At 39.3% G+C, this 21,823-nt stretch overlaps 1 protein-coding gene across 7 annotated transcripts in view; it reads left to right on the forward strand.

Annotated features, from left to right (window-relative positions):
- The window catches only part of NFIB (nuclear factor I B), a 223,138-nt gene that overhangs the window by 114,142 nt on the left and 87,173 nt on the right, over positions 1-21,823 (forward strand). For all 7 annotated transcript variants that reach the window (XM_050943120.1, XM_050943119.1, XM_050943121.1 and 4 more), the window contains exon 3: positions 18,636-18,689. In XM_050943120.1, the coding sequence (XP_050799077.1) occupies positions 18,636-18,689 (54 nt within the window). The remainder of the gene's footprint in view (positions 1-18,635; positions 18,690-21,823) is intronic.

Here is a 21,823-nt window from a genome sequence, read left to right on the forward strand (position 1 = left end):
CTAAGAATTTGCCTCATAATCATATCTCTTGTTGTGTCCCACAATCGCTGTCCTCCTTGTTGTGTCTCGTTGCTTAATAAATGCCATTTCCTGCCATGTGATATTTATTATGCCTGTTTAGCCTAATTTATATTTTATTGCAGCAAGATACCGATTATACTTTCTTTCAGTTGCATCTGTTTATTATTAAAAAGGGGTTGTGATGATAAATTTAAGAAGACAATGCTAATATGTTCTCAAATAGTTTATCTCTTGTACGTTTCTGAAGTATTTGTGTGCCTTTCACATTCCTTATGGGTTATGCCTATGATCATGTGGTCCTCACAATGTTACACACAGCACCACAACCATATCTGCTGGTAAAGACTGTTCTGGGTAAAAATAGGCTTTGGCAGTTACTGTCTAACAAGCTGCAGTGACCTGTAGACAGAACTTAGTAGAAAGCTTTAGTTTTTTACTTTCATTGTCATGGTAGTCTGGCTTTGTGTGCTGTCTCCATCTCCTGAATCCTGACTTTATGCAGTTACCAATTGCAATGCATATGGAAGTATTTGATTAAATATGACAGAGAAGCAGTATAATAATGGTAGTCTTTCTAGGAGGGGCATAGATATTTGAAACTCCAAGCAGATGGAACACTTTGTTATGGAGTGTATTTTAACTTTGTGAATGAATTTAATTTTTAGCAGTATTAGGTATAGGAAAACAACTGCCAGACTCACATATCACTTTTGAAAATCTTGGCCAAAGTCTATGTTGGCCTTTTTCTTTGTCTCCCACATTTCCTCTAATACTGACACAGTTCCCTAGTGTGGACTAGCTGCTGGTATTGTGTCATCATGTTCTCTGACCCTGCTCTGAGCAGGCCTTGTTAATATCATGGTAAAAATGCATGCTCTGTCTACACCAGTGCCCACACTATTGCTGTAACCAGTGGAAGTGCATTACTGTTAATGCAGCAGCGAGGGATTTTAAGAAAAATGCCAGCATGGAGAAAGTCTTAGGCCATATCCACTAGAGAGTGTCATTGTGAGAGATGAGATTAGAATTATGGGCCTCCAGGTTTAGTCAACTAAGCCGGTAGTTCTCAATCTTTACTACTCATGACTCAGAAAACAGCCACAGTTTCTTGGCATGTCCCACTGACATCTTATTGTTTGCAGTCAGTTATGGAGGTTTGCTAGTTCTGGATCTGCCAGCCCAGAGCTCAGTGGCATCTTTTAAAGTGCTGACTATTCAGGCAGGGGAGAGGTTTTTGGAAGGAAGGAGTCAGTCAGGTGGGGGAGGGGAGGATGAAGAAGGGATGGGAGAGAGGAGGGGGCAAGGTAAGGAGTCAGAAGTAGAGCTTCTCTTTCTTTCACTTCTGCTGGGTCTCGCAGCCTGCAGCATTTTAATGAGGGTTTTTTGGTTGGATTTCACTTAACTGTGTGGTCTGACTAGTGGGCAGTTTGTAGGACTCACCTGTGGGTCACACCCAGTGGATTGAGACATGCAGGTCTAGGCCATATTGCCTTTCATAAGAGAACTGGATTTTCTCATGTACCCCTACTGATGTCAAATGATTGCCCTGAAAGGTCTCCATTGCCCTTCCCATTTCAGTTCTTATAATCACTTAGGGGAATGCTGTTTATTATTCAGCTGTGCAACATCTTCGGGAAACCCCTACGTGCAGGCATAAAAGGACATTAGTAGACTCACTTCATATAAAACAACACTCAGAGGGAATATAATTTTAACTATTTATAAAAGTAAAAGTTATTTATCTGACAGGTCGATCTTGTTACTTAAAGTATTTGATTCTCAGTAATTAATATTGACAATTCGAAATCAAGGTGATTTCTGTTTGAATAGGAACCAGAATTGTTTAAAAACAGTGCTGCTACCTAAGTGCAACTGAAGTCTCGCCTTGGGATTGCAAACTTTTCAAGACTGCACACCAGGCTACTCACACAGCACAGACAAAGTGACCTTACCTTGCTCTCAGGCAAATGTTCAGCAGCAGCCACTCTGAGAGGACGCAGCGTTTGAAAGCCAGCTAATAAGAGATTTTTTTAAGGCAATTTGTGTTGTGTGTTGGGGAGGAGGGACAGCAAAGTGTGAAATATTTGCACCTGAAGCAATATCGTCTGGTAGAGGTCTATTTTGAAGGGGTTTGGCATAATTAAAATGTGTACAGCTTAGCCCTTGTGCTGTACACTGTCTCACCTCACTCCTTTGGGGCAACTGATTTAACTCATATGAAAAAAGGTATAAAATTGCACAGCCAAAATTATCTGTATACATACTGTATATATGTGGAACTCTGTATGATTGACTATAGACGTAAATATGGCAAGCTGAAACTTGAATATGCAGTTGCGCGGCAAATGGAGGGAGCGGAGATGGTTACAATTGTATGTGCTGAAAATAGATTCAGCAGGTAAGCAATGGTGTTTTAGCTGTGAAACCTTTTGGAACAACATGAAATTTTTCTATAAGAAAATTGCATGGCGAAAATGCTGTTGCTATTTCTATTTTCCAGCCATCTGTTCTTCCAGCAATGCACAAGTGATTTACTTGCGCCATTCCCATTAGAGTTAATCCTCCACAAAGCCCTAGACCTGTCTGAGTGTATTTAAGATAACCTTTATGCTATATATGTTTATAATTTCAGTATATATAACCCTCCACATAAATGAACTCATAAAAGTAGAAAGGAATGTTTGGGGTAAACTCTGTGCTGAATCCTTATCCAGCAGAAAGTTGTTTCATAAATAAAAAAAGGACTTTTGAACTGTGAATGCCCTTCTCACAGTTGTGAAAGATGAGCTAGTTGTAGTAGTTACTTACCTTCCATGTCCAAATTTATTCACCCTGGAGCCATAATATATGTCTGGGAACCATTAGGACTGCCCCTTCTCCTCTTCCACCCTGGACTGTAATTTGAGTTTCTGTAGTCGTTTCAAGGGAGTTGGGCGTTTTTTACAGCTTTACTTTTATGTAGCTACAGGCAACTCAGACTTGACAGAAGATTTATCAAGATCCTATTTTTGTGGAGAAAATATAATTAATTTTTGGGAGTAAATCCATGTACGCTGTTACAAATAAAACCATCCCAGATCCCATTTGTTCCTGTCTCCCCAGCAAAATTATGTTACTTTGTGTCTTTCAATACCTTGTGACAGAATCTGTTATATAATTCTGAAACTTTAAATATCCAGAGACAAGGTGGGTGAGATAATATCTTTTATTGGACCAACAGTGCCAGCAGGAGTTTGATTCATTCTTATCGGGGAAAAACCTTAGCAAACTGGATGGCTCAGTAGTGTGCCAGGTGTTGGCAGCTCACCAGATCCATTGCTAATCTTCCCTGGGGGCCAAATTCTAGGGTCCTTTACTTAGTTCTCACTGAAGTTTTTACTCAGGGTGATTCCCTTTGAAAACAATAGAAGGCAGTGAATAAAAACGGTGTAATGATCCAGGGTTGATCCAGAAGCGGTTTATGCAAAGTACTGTGCAAGGGCAGTGCAGGGGCAGGCACTTCTTAAAATACCGGCCCAAGAACTATAGTCTCTAGTGCAGCATGTGTTAGGACTTGAACATCTTGTACTTAATGTATTATGAATTAACGTAAATGAATGACACTACGATATAAGGAGACTGTGGGGAAAACATTTTTAAAAAGTGCTGTTTGTTTAAAACTAGACAGACAAAATTTCAGCCAGAAAAATTTTTTTTTGACAAAAAATTGTTTGACTCTTTTGTAACTTGTAGGAGAGCAAAAAAGAAATGGAAATATTGCGCTTTTAATCATGCACAGTACTGTGTTTGTATTTCTGTAGCTTAAAATTGCAAGTAATGGGCACATACCTTAGGATCTTTTGGATCAGTGGTTCTCAACCTATTTAGCATGGTGGGTTGCACATGTACCTTTCTGGGTGTTTATGTGGGCCACAGCCACACAATATATGGACTACCTGTATGGCCTTGAGCTGTGTGCTAATTGGGCCATAAGGGGCTCGCGGACTGAGAACTACTGAGTTAAATGTTCATTATTATTATTTACTATAAAATGCCAGAATAGACAGCTGATCCATTGAGGGTGCTGATTTTTCTGTCAGTGCTATTACTTAGAATACATATTACATATTAAATGTGGGAAGATAAAGAATACATATATATTACAGGTGGTGCTGGTACTGACATCTGTAGTTAAGATTTATAAAATATGTATTGATTTAAGTTTAGTGCTATACTGGCCACTTTGTGGTCATGCTTGTGGCACATAACAGGGGAAAATAGATGAGTTTCTCTACCTCTACCCATATTTGGCCTTTTGTGTGGAGATGAACAGAACCCTGGAATGGAACCACTAGTCCAGCCTTAATTACTGAGTGGTAGGATAAACTTAAACATCAGTTCACATGTAGCTGATACACCCAATTTTTAAAAAAGGAGTAAGTGGAAACCTTCCTTTCTCAGCAAACTGTCGTCTCCCTGAGCAACACTTTTCTTTCTCTTCTCACCCTTTTCTTTTAAAGTGATTAAAGCATTTATCACTATTTCACCATATACGTGTACATTGTAATAGGAACAAGCCTTTTTCTCTGTCTCACATCAAAACTTGCATCATAACTCTAGATTCTTTGTACCAAGTGCTTCTGAGTTTGAGAGGAGGTACAACATAGTTATGGCATCTTCAGGGACTGTTTAGCAGAAATCAGAGTCTTAATAGGAATAATGAATCAACGACTGAAGTGAATTCTGAGTTTCATTAGTTTCAAAGACTTTTGACACCCAGAAAAGACAACCTTGTCGTGTATTAGACCTCTGTGGTCTGGATGGACTCTCCTCTGGGTAGACTTCCCAGTACACTGCTACCCGGCTATAATGTGACCCGATATAACATGGGTTCACGTATAGCGCAGTAGCAGTGGGGCTCCGGTGGCACTTTAAAGGGTCCTGGGCTCCGGCTGCTGCGAGGAGCCCTGGGCCCTTTAAGTCACCACCAGAGCCCTGCCGTTGCTATCCCAGGGCTGTAGCAGTGGGGCTGGGCTGGCGATTTAAGGAGCCCAGAGCTCTTTAAATCACCGCTGGAGCCCTGCCGCTGCTACCCTGGGGCTGTGGCAGCAGGGCTCACTGGTGATTTAAAGGGCCTGGGGCTCTTCCTGCTGCAGGGATCCCATGGCCCTTTAAATCACCCTTGGAGCCCTGCCGCCACTACCCCAGGGCTGCGGCAGTGGGGCCCCACTGGTGATTTAAAGGGCCTGGGGCTCCCCGCTGCGGCTGGAGCCCCGGGCTCTTTAAATCACTGCTGCAGCCCTGCCACCGCTACCCCGATATAACGGCATTTCACTTATAACGCGGTAGGGATTTTTGGCTCCCCACAACCGCATTATACCGGAGTAGCAGTGTATCATGGGTCCTGTGCCCTCTATAACTTCAGCAGATGCTCACATAATAAGGAAAAATGTAACTCATCTATATTAAATACTGTGTGAGTAATACATAGATAGCGGGTATATATAATTTATATATTATATTGAGTGTGAAATATCTACAGTAAATCAGAACACTTTTGCCAAAAACAATGTTAAATAAAAATCTGCAATTTATCGTCAGTCATGCTATACTTTACTTCTGTTGATTGTAAACCGATGCAGTGCTAGTGCTCTAACATTCCAGCTAGATATCCTAGAGATCAGAAGTTGTGCCTATTCCTCTCAGCAGCAATCTGAAAGTTTCCACTGCATATGCAATATGAACTGCAACATGTATTTGAAAATATACAGTGCCATCCACCCTGTTGGTGTACTAGAGGTTATTTTAGATAAACAGCAATACAATTCAAATAAATGATGCTGAAAACTTAAATCATGGCTACTACAGTATCCTTGCACTTCGATCTCTCTTGCCTGCCCACAGCACTAGACATGATATGTACGATCTGATGATGGAGGAATCTTCTGATAAACAACAATGCAATATATGCTATATAGTGTTTAGATACAGTAGGATAATATCAACATTTCTATTAAAAGTTTCATTAAAAATTGATGCTGCACTCAAATACATTTGCAGTTACTGGCACAAAGATCACCTCATATTGTTCATTGTTGACTTTGACAAATCATCCCTCCTTTCTGGAGTGCACAAGAAAAGTCTTTTCTAGTCTTAGCCTGGAGTTCTAATAAACCAATATTTAATAAACCAATATTTTAACTGAATTGTTGCTGTTTTCACTATTAGCATGTAGTGCTGTGGAGTACCATATATACTTGATCATAAGCCGGTTCATTTATGAGCCGACCCCCCTCGCCCAAGATGGATAAGTAAAAATTGAAAATGTTTATGACTCATTCATAAGCTGACCCTATAATTCAGGGGTCAGCAAACTTTGACTCGTGAGCCACCAGGATAAGCTGCATGGAGGCAAACCTAAGTAAACAAAGTGTCCCAGTGCGCCGGTTACTTACCCTGATGAGCTGGGACAGCAACTGGTAGGGAAATTTGGGGGGGGGGGGATAGAAGCTGGAGGTCAGGGGAGTAACCCCTGTGAACACACCCCACATGACCCCACCCCTAGCTTGGGACCCCCCCAGTCTTCCCATCCCATCCCTTCCCACCTTATCTGGGGAGGGCCAGAGCACGATGTCTCTGACCTGGCTGGAGCTGCTCTGGCAGACCGGGCGGCGTGGCTGCAGCATGTTCCAGTGGGCTGGGCCAGGCGGCATGGCTGCATCGTGCTCTGGCAGGCTGGGCGGTGCAGCCAGAGCCTGCTCTGGGGGGCGGGGCTGAGTGGCACGGCTGCAGCCTGCCAGCCCCAGAGCTGCAGCTGCTTCGGAGGCTGGTGGGGAGAGCAGTGTGGGCAGATGTGGAGAGACTCTGGCCTCACCTCTTCCCTTCTGGCTCTGCTGGCTATGCTGCCTCTCCTTGCTCCCTCTGTCCTCTGGGGGAGGAGCTGTGTCCCACCTCTCCCTCTCTATACCCATTCATAAGCCGATCCCCTTCTCTGGTGCTTCTCTTTTTACTAAAAAAATTCAGCTTATGAATGAGTATATACTCTACTTACTATTTTAGGAGACCGGCATGGATGGGGATAATACTTACCTCGCAGGGGCCTGGTGCGACTCTGAAAATTAATGTTTGTAAAGTACATTGAGATTGCTGGATAGAAAGTGCGATAGACAGGTGAAGTACCATTATAAAGTTTAATATTATGATGGGGTGGGGACTCTGGTTATTAATATTATATCTAACAAGATATATTTCTTCCTGTTAAAAAGAAATACAATTCTCTCCTTACAGGACCTCTTGTACAGTACTTGCTTTGGTGCTAAAGCCTGCAGAAGCCTCTAGGGGTATGACTCCACTGCAAAGAACCACCCGCAGTGCCAAGTCTCACAGCCCAGGTCAATTGACTCAGGCTCACGGGGCCCAGGCTGCAGACATTCCAGCTCAGGCAGGCAACAGAGCTCGGAGACCCTTCCCCCTCACAGAGTCTCAGAGCCCAGGCTCCAGCAGCCCGAGCTGGACCATCTACGCTACTATTTTTAGCCCTGCAGTCTGAGCTCTGCAAGCCGAGTCAGCTGATCAAGACTCTGAGACTCACTGCCCTGGGTTTTATTTTTTAGTGAAGAAAACTGATTTCACAGTTGTATGATTATCCTCAGCCTAAAAATAGTGTCTTTTATTGTCTTATGTAATGGAAGAATGTTATGCCATGAGCACTTGTTGCTCTAAGGGCCAAAAATACCATTCAGTGGGTGAAATCCTGGCCCCACAGAAGTCAGTGCGGAAATTTCCAGTGACTTCAGTGGGGCCAGGTTTCACCCCACGTCTTTAGTTGATCATATCACACAAAAATAAAGTACGCTTTTTGTGTCTTTCACAATATAATGGCTCTGCATGGAAAAACTTATTAGTAGGTGAAGGATGTATGCAATTTTGGCTCTTCAACATTTCTGTTGTTGTATTTGAGAACATGGAGTATCTCATTAATCTGTATGTTGTGCGAAGTTTTTATTTCTAATTCTATGATTAAGCCTTTCATTGTGATAGCATTCTAGCTCATATTTTCCAAGTGCTTCCTTTTACGCTACCTATTGGACTATAAAAGATTTCTTGGTTTCCCAGAACAATTGTACATTACAAAGTGTTGCTGAAATCCACAATATCTCCCAGATGGGAAAGATTACGCATTTGTATCTCATCTTTTCCTACTGAATCCAAAAAGTTTTGGAAAGAAACTTTATTATTTCACATTCATCCACATGTGGCAAGATATCTACATAAATCTCCCATAAAGTACCCATCGAAAAAGAGATCAGCCAATATTATGAGCTATGGGAAGTGTTGATTTCAGGCCATGAAAGAAATATAAATATTTTAATTTTTGTTTTGTTTGATTGTATCCCATGCAAAAATGTATCTTGTAAAACAGCAGGAGGAAGTCGTTCAGTTTCCAAAAAGAATAACATATGGGCCTTTATAAATTGTATGAGAAATATTTTGAATAAATACGTATTGTGATTTATTTTACATAAACAAATGAGGGAATTTAAATTAAAAAATGAATCTGTACACAGAACACAAAGCTGAAAAGTTTCCTTATTACTCTTTTGGTTCTACTAAGAGTTTCCTTGAATTTCGTTCATCTATAGGAAAGCTGGATTTACTCCCAGTGTTCCATTTCTTAATTAGGGAAGTTTAAAAACTAAACAAGGGCTGAGCCGGTTAATTAATTTAATTGAAATTACAAATGAAAAAAACATATTACATAATATTGATTTAATTACTACTTTATATTTATCTATGTAAAACGCTCTGTAGAAAAGTTAAGAATCTTGACAATGACCAGTTTGGTGACTTTGTAGCAGAAGATTGAGCTACTGCTAAAACAGGAAGTGGATTTGGGAGTGAGTCATGACCTTTGAATTTCTAAATTTCCTAAGCAACACAGAGATAACATACTCCATTACTGGTGTTGATGGGGGATGTTTTTCCTCCCCCCACCCCGTTGGTTGCCTCGAGTGCTTTTTTAAAGATCCACGAACACTAAAAGTCAGAATCATTTCAAAGTTAACATTATAGCTCAGCAGTTATAGTACTGTCATGGAACAAGATAATATGCCCAGCACAAGCTGCATGAGTTCCTTACAAGTACCCAATTGGCTCCTGAAATGGTGTGTTCATGTTAACAAAACCCTGCCTTCTCTGAGTCACTTCAGCATGTCTCCCAGAGGATCTACTCCTTAATTCTCATTACAGCTCCCTGGAGTAGGGGCTAACGATAGGTAAGCAAAAGGGAAGGAGGCAGGGAGATAGTTGGCTGAATGGATTTTTACTAGGTCACTGGTTTGAATATACCAGTGGTCTGTAATAACTGACTGTATTGTTTTTGTGGTTGTTCAGTGTACACAAATGAGTTTGATGGTTATATTCAAATTTCTAGAAGACAGGCCCATAGACTGACAAATACTAAGATCATTTCAGGATATAATGGATGACAGAACTCCTCTCTGTAGCCTAGAGATACATGGTCCTTTCACCGCCTGGTTGAGGTACATTGGCAGGTCAGTGTTGTGCTGGTAACACTGAACTGCTGCCACAAGTGCTGTGGGTAAATGCCTGACTTCAATTCCTCAGGGTGTATGTGAGCACTAAATTCTCTATAAACATTTAGAGCCAGATCCTGATACCCTTACTTACAGTGAGTAGTACCTCACTTCAGATCAGTCCTAATGAACTCAGTAGGGTTACTTGTAGAATAAGAGTATCAAAATGAGGCCCTTTTAGAAGAAGGAAATGATACAATGGAAGAGATGGTCTCAATCTCTGTCTGTGAAATGGAAGTCAAGTATCAGAGGGTAGCCGTGTTAGTCTGGATCTGTAAAAGCAGCAAAGAATCCTGTAGCACCTTATAAACTAACAAACGTTTTGGAGCATGAGCTTTCGTGGGTCATGCATCTGACGGAGTGGGTATTCACCCACGAAAGCTCATGCTCCAAAATGTCTGTTCGTCTATAAGGTGCCACAGGATTCTTTGCTGCTTGTGAAATGGAAGATGCCCATATTGATATGTACTCTCTGTTAAACTCCCTCCTGCCAACACCCAATTCACACAAGCCAACCTCCTTGCTTTTGGTGCTGCTGTTTTGTCCTGGGTGTAAACAGTAACATATACGGTAATTGTCTAGGGGTTCCCAATAAAAAAAGAAAATCATAGCCAACATTTCACAATATTAACTCTGGTAATCAAATTTGCAGTGAAGGCAGTTCCAAGGAATACAGTGGCCTATAAAAAGTGAGAAAACAAAAACTTTCCCACACATTTACATACTTATGCAAGACAAGGGAAGCTTTACACAATTTTTCAATGTCAGGACTTATGATGTTATTTTAGCAAACATTTAATAGAATGAAAATAAAATGTTGCCCAACGTGTACAAGTGATAACCAAACTCTTACATCATGTGAACCAGTGAGGACAATGCTCTTAAAATTTAAGCTGCACAGTGATTTAGAGTAATCAGGTGTAAAACTGATAACTTATGCAATAAAAGAAGTTGATTCTGGAAAATTAATTAGAAGACTACAAAGTTTATCAGTTAGCTTCTTGAAGTGAAATGCCACAGATGTTAGAAGTTAAAGGTCTAGCAAAATTAGAAAAAGAATGATAAACAGTAGTCTTTAAAAGCAGACTGTTGAAGGAATTGATGTTTGTTTTTCTTTATTTCATTTTAGATGGTCATATTGTTTTCCTTGGTGTTTTTTGTTGCTGTTTCTCTCTCTCTCTCTCTCTCTCGCCCCCTGCATTTCTTCTGTCCCTAAGCTTTCCCCTCAATCATGCCTACCATTAAAATCTAAGCTGTCAGATCTGTCACTGAAAGGTAGCAGCTACATTGAGAAAACCAGTTAGACTGGTTCAACAGCTACACTAGTGTTTGCTGTCTGCAATGACACTGTGACACTGGAGGGTGACATTTGGGGATGCATTGGTACTTTTAGCCTTTCTTACAGTATGTGCAGTCACAGTAATGGCTCTTGCACCTCTCAAGACACTCACCTACCAGCTATGTATAGGCCTGAATAGAGTCAAGTTGGTTCTTGGATGGTGTCAGATTTGTCTATTCCCTGTGCCTCACCATATACCCCAGACTCTAGAATAGCAAAGAACAAGAGAGAAAGATAAAATAGAAAACTTCAATTTATTTTTATATTTTATAATATGATTTTTTTTCACAGGACTTCACCTGAAAAGCACAGAGGAGGGAAAGGAAGTCTTACGCAGCAGCCACTGCTTGCAAATGTATTTACACACATGCACACACAACGCAGTGTAAAAACAATGCAAGAAATGAATCAAAAGAATAAAATCAATATACCTACAGTACCTCAACGAGCACCTCTGCCCAAAGGAAACAGTGATTACCATAGTACACTCTCGGCCCAGAGACAGTCTGACAGTAGAAACTGTTGACCTTTCATCATGGCATCTGCTATAGTGAGAGCATAGCAAAGTATTTCTCCTGCTCTTCACAACTATGTGTGTGTGTGTGTATGTGTGTGTGTAAGAGAGAGAGAGAGAGACTGGGTTGGATGGAGGGGAGGCATATTGCATGCACGTGAAACAGGATAGCTAGTGTGGATGTACTGCACTATAGCAACTTACCCGACTTAAATAATAGTGGTGCAAGATGTAATGGTGCAATTGTCTAACATAGACAAGGCCATAGATCCTTTAGACATTCATGACACATTGAGTAATTTTAGTCCCAACAGGAGTTACACGTCTTCTTTATTTTGGCTGCCAGCTCCTGTCCTCTGTTGTTGCTTTTTTAATTACTCTGAAATCTTCTTTCACCATTCACAACAGTTAATTGTGTCAGTCAGGGATATAAGGTGGTAATTCAACAGTTAAGGTCTTGATTCTTGGAAATATTTATGCATGTGCTTAACTTTATTCACTTTAACTGCAATGGGATTACTCTCAGGTATAAACTTAAGCATGTTCATAAGTGTTTGCAGAGTTTCAAATCTTGGCTGAATTTTGACGTCACTCCTCACCCCAACACTCACTCATTGCCTTGAAATTTTGCTTGATTAGTCTTAAACCAGAGGAGGATTTTCTTTTTCTTTTTTTTTTGGAAACATGTTACAGAAGATGCTTTTAGTTATAAGATATAGAAAAGATATAGTGGGATTTTTTGTTTGATTTTAATTTGTCCTACCAAACTTTTTTCCTACCAGAACTTAAAACAGTGCATCAACTGCAAAAAGCTTAAAAGCACAAATTGGTTCATTGTGGAATGTGGACATAACTGTCATTTCTGAAACATGGTGGAAAGAGAATAATCAATGAGCTCTCGTACTTGTTTACTATGAACTATAAGAAAGAGAGATTACACTGTAGAGTTGGAGAAGTAATGGTAAAGTATTCCATCAGGCAGTGAAGTTGAAGTGGAAAGTGTTGCTACTCTGTCTGACATCCCATGCATTCCCTCTCACCCTCTGCTTGCTGTGACAGATGGGGGTCGGGGAAAAGACAAGGTGCTTTTCTTCCTCTGTTCTGGCCTCCACTGTCACAAGTCTCCCACCCAATCTGCTGTAGCAGGTGAATTTCTCTTGGATCTGTTAATTGGATGTGTACTCTTCCTGCTGCTGTTTGGGAGAGAGAGACCATAACTCCTCCCCCACCCTCCTTCCCAGAGGAAGGGTCTAAGAGGGAGAACAGCTTTCTTTTTACTGCATGGGTGTCTAACAACATTTTCACTCCCTCAGGAAGATGGAGATGATGGTATCTGGTGACTCTTCCTCTCTTCCCCAGTAGGGAAGAATGAATAATCTTCTCTTGACTCCCTGAAGTGGGACCCAGCAGATCCCACACAGCTAGGTTCAATTTCTAAGCATTTTCAGAGAGTTGCCTAAACCCAGAGAGAATAAGCAGTGCTCCAGTTATCGGGTTTCACCAGCAAATCTGAGAATGTGGGAATACTGATCTCCCACTCCAGGTCTGAGGCTCCAGAGGGAAACATACCAGTACACTCTGACTCTTGTTTTTCATGCTTTCTATAGAAAGAAAATTTCCAGATGGAGAGAATGTAAAGTATAGTCTATATGGATAAAAATCCTGAGTCTTAAGAATTTAAACATACTGCTGGCATGCACTTCAGAACAGTGATAGTGAATATAGTGAAGGCTGAGAAATCTTAAGGTTGTAACAAAATCTACTGGAACAGTTATAAAAGATAACTTGTGCTATCCAGAGATAAATTGTGTTGTTTAGCCATTGCAGTAATGATTTCTCAGTACCATCAGCCATGGAACAGTTAATTCTGGAGAAAAGCAGAGGAGAAGCTACATTTGATGTAGGTCTGAGGAACCCACAGGAATCAATCCGGGAAGGACTGTAAGTGTACTGAGACAATAAATAATGGGAATCCATTATAATTAGCTCTGAGACATCTATACAGGAGAATCAATCCAAGGGCTAGTGCTGTGAGGCTGAACTTTAAGCAGGGTGCTTTTAAAAAGACCCAAAAGACTGGTTAAGTTAGTAAGAAGCAGCCTAAAGGAAAAAGTTAGAAAATTCAAATCCATAAAATCTGCATGAAGGAGCTTTTATCTGTCTGAATAAGCATACTTATACATGAATGTGTGTATTTGCTTCTAGTTGTTTGCCAAAAAAAAATTAAATATATTTTCTTGCACAGAATTATTTGGTGAGAATGTGACAAGACAAAATGGAATCTAAAATAAGCTAGAAGACAATAAATCTGGCTCATGTCTTTCTCCATCAGTTGTGAAGGAAACCCTGCTATTTTTAAATCTAGAGTCCATGAACTTACTCAAATAGAATGCTCTTGTACAGAAGAGACAAGAAAAGATTTTAAAAAGTCTTAACATTTACTATGCCTGCTTACTTTCTATGGCTCTCCCTAAAGTCCTCAATTCTCCTTTAGAAAAGCAATGCTTCAGTAACTCTTTGCAGCCACTATTTCTGTTGATAATGGTTAAGTTATTGAGTTAGGAACTAAAAACTGTATCAGAGGCATGATTCCATTATACTTTGTACACGTTTATCCACCTGTGCAAATCAGAAGGGTAGCACCTTGCACAGGTATAAGGGCCTGATCCGAAGCTCATTGAAATCAAAATAAAAGGCACTGGAGGCCTCATGTGTTCTTAGACTTACATACTTGCACTCATTCTTTGCAAGAACCCATAGTCACAAATAAGTTAGTAGAATCAATTGGTCAAAACACTTTGAATGAATAAATTCATAAAAATCACGATTTGGCAATAGACAATTAACAGAATAACAAGCCAAATCATGATTTTATGAATTGTAATGAATAGGTCAACCACATCTATCCGCAGTTGTGGAAAATTCTATAGTAATCTTGTTTTATTATTGGAATTTAAAAAAATAACTAATATCAAAAATTAAATTTAAAAATCCTGAAGGTTGCCACATTGGCAGGAAGTGATAGAGTAAGGCTAAAGGCAAATTGCTGTGCAAGAACTAAAGAAATCTCATTCTGTGTGCATTTTAGTGAATGGTAACAGCATGAAACTTTAAAGGTTATTTTCAGGTAGGGCTCAAAGTGAAAAATGGATCCAGTATAAAGTCTATCTGAACTTCCAGCTACCCCCTCTGTACTGTGTATTTATCTGCATCTGCCACCCAATTAACACCTCATTTATCTACACATCTGCAGTGACTTTACCCTTCAACCTCTGCTTTGTAAAACCATTAATCCTCTGTGCTAGCTTTAATTTAAATAATCATAGACCGCATTTGCAGAAATAGAGAATAATGCTGTACTTAGGGCCAGATAGTGAACCATTTATATCCATTAGCATTTATTTGCACAGTGGAAGCAAGTCCTTCATAATATGCCTCCTTTCAGCACCCAGAAAAAAAAAAGTTGGCATTACATTGAAACTTAGCTGATTTAAGTTTAAATATCATTGTTTTATATTTTGCAGAATGATTACATAGTATCTTACCAAAAAACGACATGCAAACACAAAGTATATGCATATAATGCAAATAGCTACATTTAAAGCAACATCTAAAAAATATTTTAGGCAGTTCAGAAAATCTTCCAAACGTTAAGAGCTGCAGACGGGAATACAATTCACAAAAGGACTTTGATCAGTACTAATTATTAGTATAATTGGTTATAAAGTGCTTCTTGTTACTTATAAGGAACAATATCATATCCCATTATAGGTTTATTCAAGAAACAGTGGTTTCTCTTTAGTAACATCATGCGAACCACCTAGTTCTTCTACACTCAAACACTCTTCCTTATCAGTAGTTCAAGATGTGAAAGAAGCCAAAGCTTCAACTTAATGTTTTCTGATCAACCAATAACCTAATATAGCTAGAAATACTAATGAAACATTAATTCCAACAAATTTAAAGACAGTCCAGAACATTAATATTTTTTCCTGTAGGCTTTGGGAATGTAGGTTAGGCCTGTAAAAATATCAATTTGGAAGAAGAAAAAAAATTCAGATCCCCTTTGTGACATCATACAACTTTTGTAACTAGTTCCTGATCTTTTGGCAATGAGAAAATAATAATGAAGGGATGGTATAAAGAAGTATTAAGATTCCTTGCTGTAGAGTCAAAATGGAAAAGTGGCAAAGAGTTCTGTGGCACCTTATAGTCTAACAGACGTATTGGAGCATGAAGTTTCAGGGGTGAATACCCACTTCGTCGGATGCATGTAGTGGACAGGTAAGGTATCTGATAATGGAAAGGTATCTGATAACTTGAACTCCAATTATGTCCCTGGGACGAGTCTATGGAGGTTACCATGCACAGGTCTATCTATTCCACACAGAAAGATGAGTTGGAAGGGTCTTGACATCAGTGACAGTGGATCATCAGGCTTTGGCAAACTGGTGGTGGGTGGGTGGGGCATTTATTGTCCCCATGGCACCCAGCAGAGTTCCCAGGAAAGCTAAGAGTGGTTCTGGGGGCAGCTATGACCATGGGAGTTCTATGTATCCCAAGCTGCCAGAGAGTGGAGGTCCTGTGTTCCAAGCAAACCGTGGGAATTCACAGAGTTTTGGGGGGGTGTCACCCTCATGTCCTTTGTGCTTGGGACTTTAGTTCTGTGATGGAAGAATGCAGAAAAAAAATTCCATGACAAAAAGTTAGCGGTGTTTCCTGTGTGGCTTCTGTACAGTTGGGAAGCTATTGTATCATATGTAGATAACAAGGAATTTAATTTTTATTCTAATGCAATTTCTGATTGCATTTTTATATATCCATTTCTTCAAAAACTTTTGATAACCCTCAGAACTCTTGTATTACATGATGTAGCATTATTTTCTAGTGGTTCAGTTTTATGATATAGATTACCTACTAGAAGTTTAACGAACTTGGTACAGCTTTAAGTCTGTATTTTTACTTCTATGGGTTTTTTCCCTTATATTTTCTTCTATAGAATCAGCTTATATAAACTAAATAAATCTATATTAGATTCTGACAAATCAAACCATGCCTTCAGAACTTGTATAGTAGATTATACATATTTTAGTGAAACTTTAGATAGTGGGAGAGGAAAGGATAATTTATCAATCACTCAGCCTGCATTAAGAGCTCTTGTAGGTATAAAGAAAAGTGATGGGGACTGAGAGACAAGAGAGATCTGTTTTTCCTTTAGTTTGTTAGACATTTTAATCTACCATTCACAGATATCTGACTTAGTTTGGGAGAGTTGTTTAAATACAGTGTAATGATCTTGCACAGCTAAAATATTAAATTGCCCAAGATAGGACCTGTGGTGAGGGTGAAAAAAAAAGATTTTAAAGCCTCTGCCCATCTAATATAATCTGACAAGAGAAAAGAAGTGACCTCCAACCTCAGATAGTTTGGTAGAAGAAGCAACAACTGAGGAAACAAACCCATCTCAAGGCCAAACTAGTAATTGCCTTTAGAAAAGCAGAACAAGATAGAAATATTCTAAAGCATCTCCAGTGATGGAACTGTGGGGGGATGTGGTGATGGAGGCAGCCACTATAGCTATGGAGGAAGTGTCCCCTGTGTTAAATAGGCAGGGCTGGCTGATGGACAGCCTATGTACCAACAGCAGCAGCAGCTATGAAGGCAAATTGGGCTGAATTTTGACCCTCTTCCTCTTCCAGGAATAAATATGTCAGAATTTTATGTTTAATAATAGCATGTGCGATTACACTAGATATTTTAAAATGACAAGAGTTATCAGCCCCCCTGTTTCCAGATAAAAACTTGATCACTTGCTACTGGCAATGTCAGGAAGAATTTCCCCCACATGATATGTTGTTGAATATTTAAGTTCTTTTTGGATTGGGGTACCCCTTCCTCTGAAGGCTTCTGCTTTGGCCGCTCTGAGGGGCAGAACCTGTTCTGGTATGGCAATTTCTATGTTCCTATGCCATACACTTGTACACCTGTGCTATTACTGAGTAATGCTGCATAGTAGGGCAATGGTCTTTTTTAAATTCAGATTATGAAACTGCTGGAATTTTTAATCTATATGTAGAGCAACAGATTGTGGAAAGACTTAATCTTGAATTAAAAATGAAGTAAAAGTACCTCTGCTTTAGTTTCCTCTCTTTCCTGTATTTAAATTTTCTCTGATGTTGTATTTTGTATGTGATACTTTGTGGTGGTGGAATGAGGTCTCTTAACCAAATATCATAGCCATATAAATGTTTAGGGAAGATGTAACTTACATTGCTGCTGTGGGAATGTAGCAAAGAATAGTTATAATAATTTTTATGAATGAGGATTGTATTTAGCATCTGCTACGTATACATCAGATTGCATTCTTCTCTTCATGCCTTATGCACATACATCTAGAGCAGAATGTACTTCATTTACTTTTCTTCTGTAGATGTCAATGTGGATATAACTAACAGACAGGATGCGGGGTTTGTTTTTGTCACTTTTGGCATGCTACATCTATACCATTCACAATGCCCACTGTAGGCAAAACAAGAACACAGGAGTTGCATTATATCAAGTCAGACCATTGGTCCATCAGATGGAGTAATTTGCCTTCAGTAGTGACCAATGCCTGGTGCTTGAAAGAAGCAGGAAATGGGAATCGTCATACCAGAGTACTCCAATCGTCCATCTAGTCCATTATTCTGTCTCAACTCTGGCAATACCAAATGTTTCGGAGGAAGATGTAAAACTTGCTACCCAAACTCACCTAGCTACTTATTCAGGGTTGTACATATGGTAGGATAGAGGGTATTCCTTCCTGACCTGTGTTGATGTCTATACCCTGAATATTTTCCTGGCGGGCATTCTTCAGTTTTGATCAATCAGCCATCCTGGTTGATCAGCCACCCTCTTTGATTTCCTCTGAAAATAATATTAAGCCTTTCTCTTCTGGTTCTTGTCCTTTTTCTCTTTATTACTCCAATGATCTCTCATTAATATTGGTTTTCTCATACTATATAAACTGTGTGTATGTAACCACTTGGCTGTCCCACAGTATGTTTTTTACAGAAATGCCTTATTGTAGAAAGGCAGGGAAATGACCTTATAATTAAATTAATACTTTGTTCTTAAAGAAGCCTCATAAGGGTTGTGAGATACTTTCAAAACAAATTATTAAAACATTTCTTTGATTTCTTTGTAGATTCTGGACAATCAGGAAGTCCAAGCCACAATGATCCTGCCAAGAATCCACCAGGTAAATATAAGTTCCAGGACATGTGTAATGTAACATTGTTTGAGAACAAAGATACTACTGTTAATAGTTAAAAGAGTGCATAATTGGTCAGCAACCTATTTTGCACTGCTGAGTACATATAATCAGGACACACTGTGATTATATTAGCTCTTTTGAAGTGGCAAATTCCTTGATTGTAGTTTCATCAAGATTCATTTAATCACAGGAATTTTTCTTTCTGTTCCTGCTTCTTAAAAGTTAATAAGTGGGGGCTGGGCTGAAGGATGGGAGGCAATATCCTGAATCACAGTACTCTGATAAGCCTCTAAAGGTTGAAGTTATTGCTATGCCAGGGCAATAAAAATATTGCTCTGTCTTCAAAGTCAGTGACCAATTCTACAAGAATGTTTGTTAGTGCAATTTTATTTTATGCATGCATTGTAAATATACATGTGCTTAGTTTATATACAAGGTTGTCAACTCACAGTAAGTTTAAAAGCTCCATTGTTAGTAGTTAGGTTTCTTTTAAGTGATTCCAGTGATTATATGTGAATAGTCTCCATGAGAATTTCACTAAAAATAAAGGAATCAAAAGTAAATCAATACTAGACTTTGCCTTCCACGTTGTTTAGGCCAAACACTAAATATTTTGATGTAGTCATTCCAGGGCTGAGAATGGTCTATTTCATCCAAAGTCTGGTAAATCTGCTTCAGAGCTTCAGTCTTGGTTTTTAAATAACATTGGTTTTCTGTAATTATTCACAGGGTAAGACAAAACAAGTCATACCTGAGTCATCCTCTCCATAGGATTTTTCTTTGTTGGTAGTGAGAGACACCCCTCCAAGTGAAGCATTAATGTATCCTCTCATTTCGGCCCTTAGCAAAGGTGTCTCTCTGGAATGAATTTAGGGTTAATGTCGTCTGCTTTTTTTTCCTAATAATGGAGTGAATCCCAGCATCAATCTGATCAAGAGCTAGCTGGGTGGTGTTGGAATGTTGCATGTACATAAATATTTTCTGGATGCAGATGAGGAGCAACAACCTACACTGGAAACTCTGAAATGATTTAGTAATAGGTGTTGATTAAAACTGTTCTTGTAGCATGTTGCAGTATGGCCATCATGTGTGACTGTGTAAAATGGGAGAAATCCTGGTTATATAATGTTTGAGGGAAAAAAAAGGCAAATTGGTCATATAACATAAAAAGCAAAAATAAATGCAGGATAATCTGTAAATTTTTAAAATTTACAAAGCAGAATACCTTGTATAGTATGAGATTTTTGTTATGAACATAGATTTCTAGCTGAGGATCATTTTGGTTTACATTAAAGTTTGAAGCCTCTTTCGTTGAGAGACCTTGATACTGTTTCCCTTCAAGTTTTGTGAAATATCTGATTTGTTTTTTATTTCACTACAAAATACAATGTATAGTACTGTCACGGAGTGTGGGGGAGTCCGGCCCTGCACCCCTCTTCCTGGGACCCTCAGTGACTCTTAGCCAGCCAGTAAAACAGAAGGTTTATTGGACAACAGGAACACAGGTTACAGCAGAGCTTGCAGGCACAGTCAGGACCCCTCCATCGAGTCCTTCTGGGCTTTCAGGGTGCTTGGATCCTAGCTAGGATACCCTGAATTCTGCCCATCCAGCCCCAAGCCCAAACTCAAACTGCTTCCCTCCTGCCACTCCCTTCCTTTGTTCCCCTTCCCGGGCAAAGATGTTGACCTTTCCCCTCCCTTACCTAGCTCAGATTACAGGCTCTGGTATCGTCCATCCCCTAAAGTCCTCCCCTGCTCTCCCATTCCCCACACAGATAGCCCCTACTCCATCACAAGTACAAATTATATTACGTAGTGCTTTAAAAATGCAAAAACAACAACAAAAAAGCTTAAATTCCAACAGCATGGAAAGTTCTTCTAAGTCCTTTGTTTTATTTTCCTTGAAGAAAGTTGGAGTTTTCCAAAACTCAAATTGTTGAGCCTTAGAAAAATCTTTTAGTCTAGTCTCTAATAAAGGTTATGTTTTAATAATCTATTTGTGCAAGCTCCAGAGAGAATCCAAATGTTTTTGTAATCCTCTTCAGCCATTTTTAATATATTTCTTTGTATGTATAATAATAATAATAATAATGAATTAATGTGACATTAAGGTTGAGAAATCAATCAATACAAAAGCCAGGAAGTACAGATTTAAAGACAAATTATTGACTTTATCTCATCCTGCTTATGTAGCCATTAAAGTATGGGTCTCTTTATATCATGGCATTATTTATCATAAAACACAACATGTATCACAAAGTGGAATTTGTTTTTCAATCTTACATGGCTGTATATACTATTGTGTACTATGGTTTAATACAGACTCTTCATCTGTGCTGAAAAATAAGAATTTTGTTTTCAAAGAAAAAACAAACATTTGTGAAGTGATTATAGATGTAATGGACACAGTGTTAAAAAACAAAGATGTTATCTCAAATAAAACTGATCTGTATGATCAAATATTAATGTATAGATTATCATGATTGAAAGCTCTTTGGGACACAGATTCATTTTATTGTATTGTGCAGCGCCTTGCATAATGGGGCTTTCATCTCTGGTTGTGACCTGTCATTTCTACCCCAACAAAATAATAATAATAGACTGTTAGCATAGTAGCAACTGTAAAAATTGTGTTGTAACTAGTCTTCCTGATATCTCATTTTAAGAGGGAAAAGTGCCTGCCTTATAAAAGGTAAAGTAAAGCTATCTACTCTTACAAGCTAATGACTCTATGAAGGTGAGTTTGAAACAGCTGAGGACTTGCTTCCTGGTCAAAGGCAGAAGGCTGAATTAGGACTGACAATCTATACATTCCCAGCTTACAAGAACTATAGTGTCAAATATCAGAGGGGTAGCCGTGTTAGTCTGGATCTGTGAAAGCAACAAAGAGTCCTGTGGCACCTTATAGACTAACAGACATACTGGAGCATGAGCTTTCGTGGGTGAATACCCACTTTGTAGGATGCATGTGACGAAGTGGATATTCACCCACAAGAACTATACTGCGGGCTAAGAACCATAGCTGCAATCACTTAAGAAATAACTAGGGAATAGACAGGGAGACATTTCTGCAAACGCAAGATCTCCCCCATCATAGGTCTCTCCTGGCCTTGACACCT

This window comes from Gopherus flavomarginatus, chromosome 3, assembly GCF_025201925.1.
Source record: "Gopherus flavomarginatus isolate rGopFla2 chromosome 3, rGopFla2.mat.asm, whole genome shotgun sequence".
NCBI classification, from domain to species: Eukaryota; Metazoa; Chordata; order Testudines; family Testudinidae; genus Gopherus; species Gopherus flavomarginatus.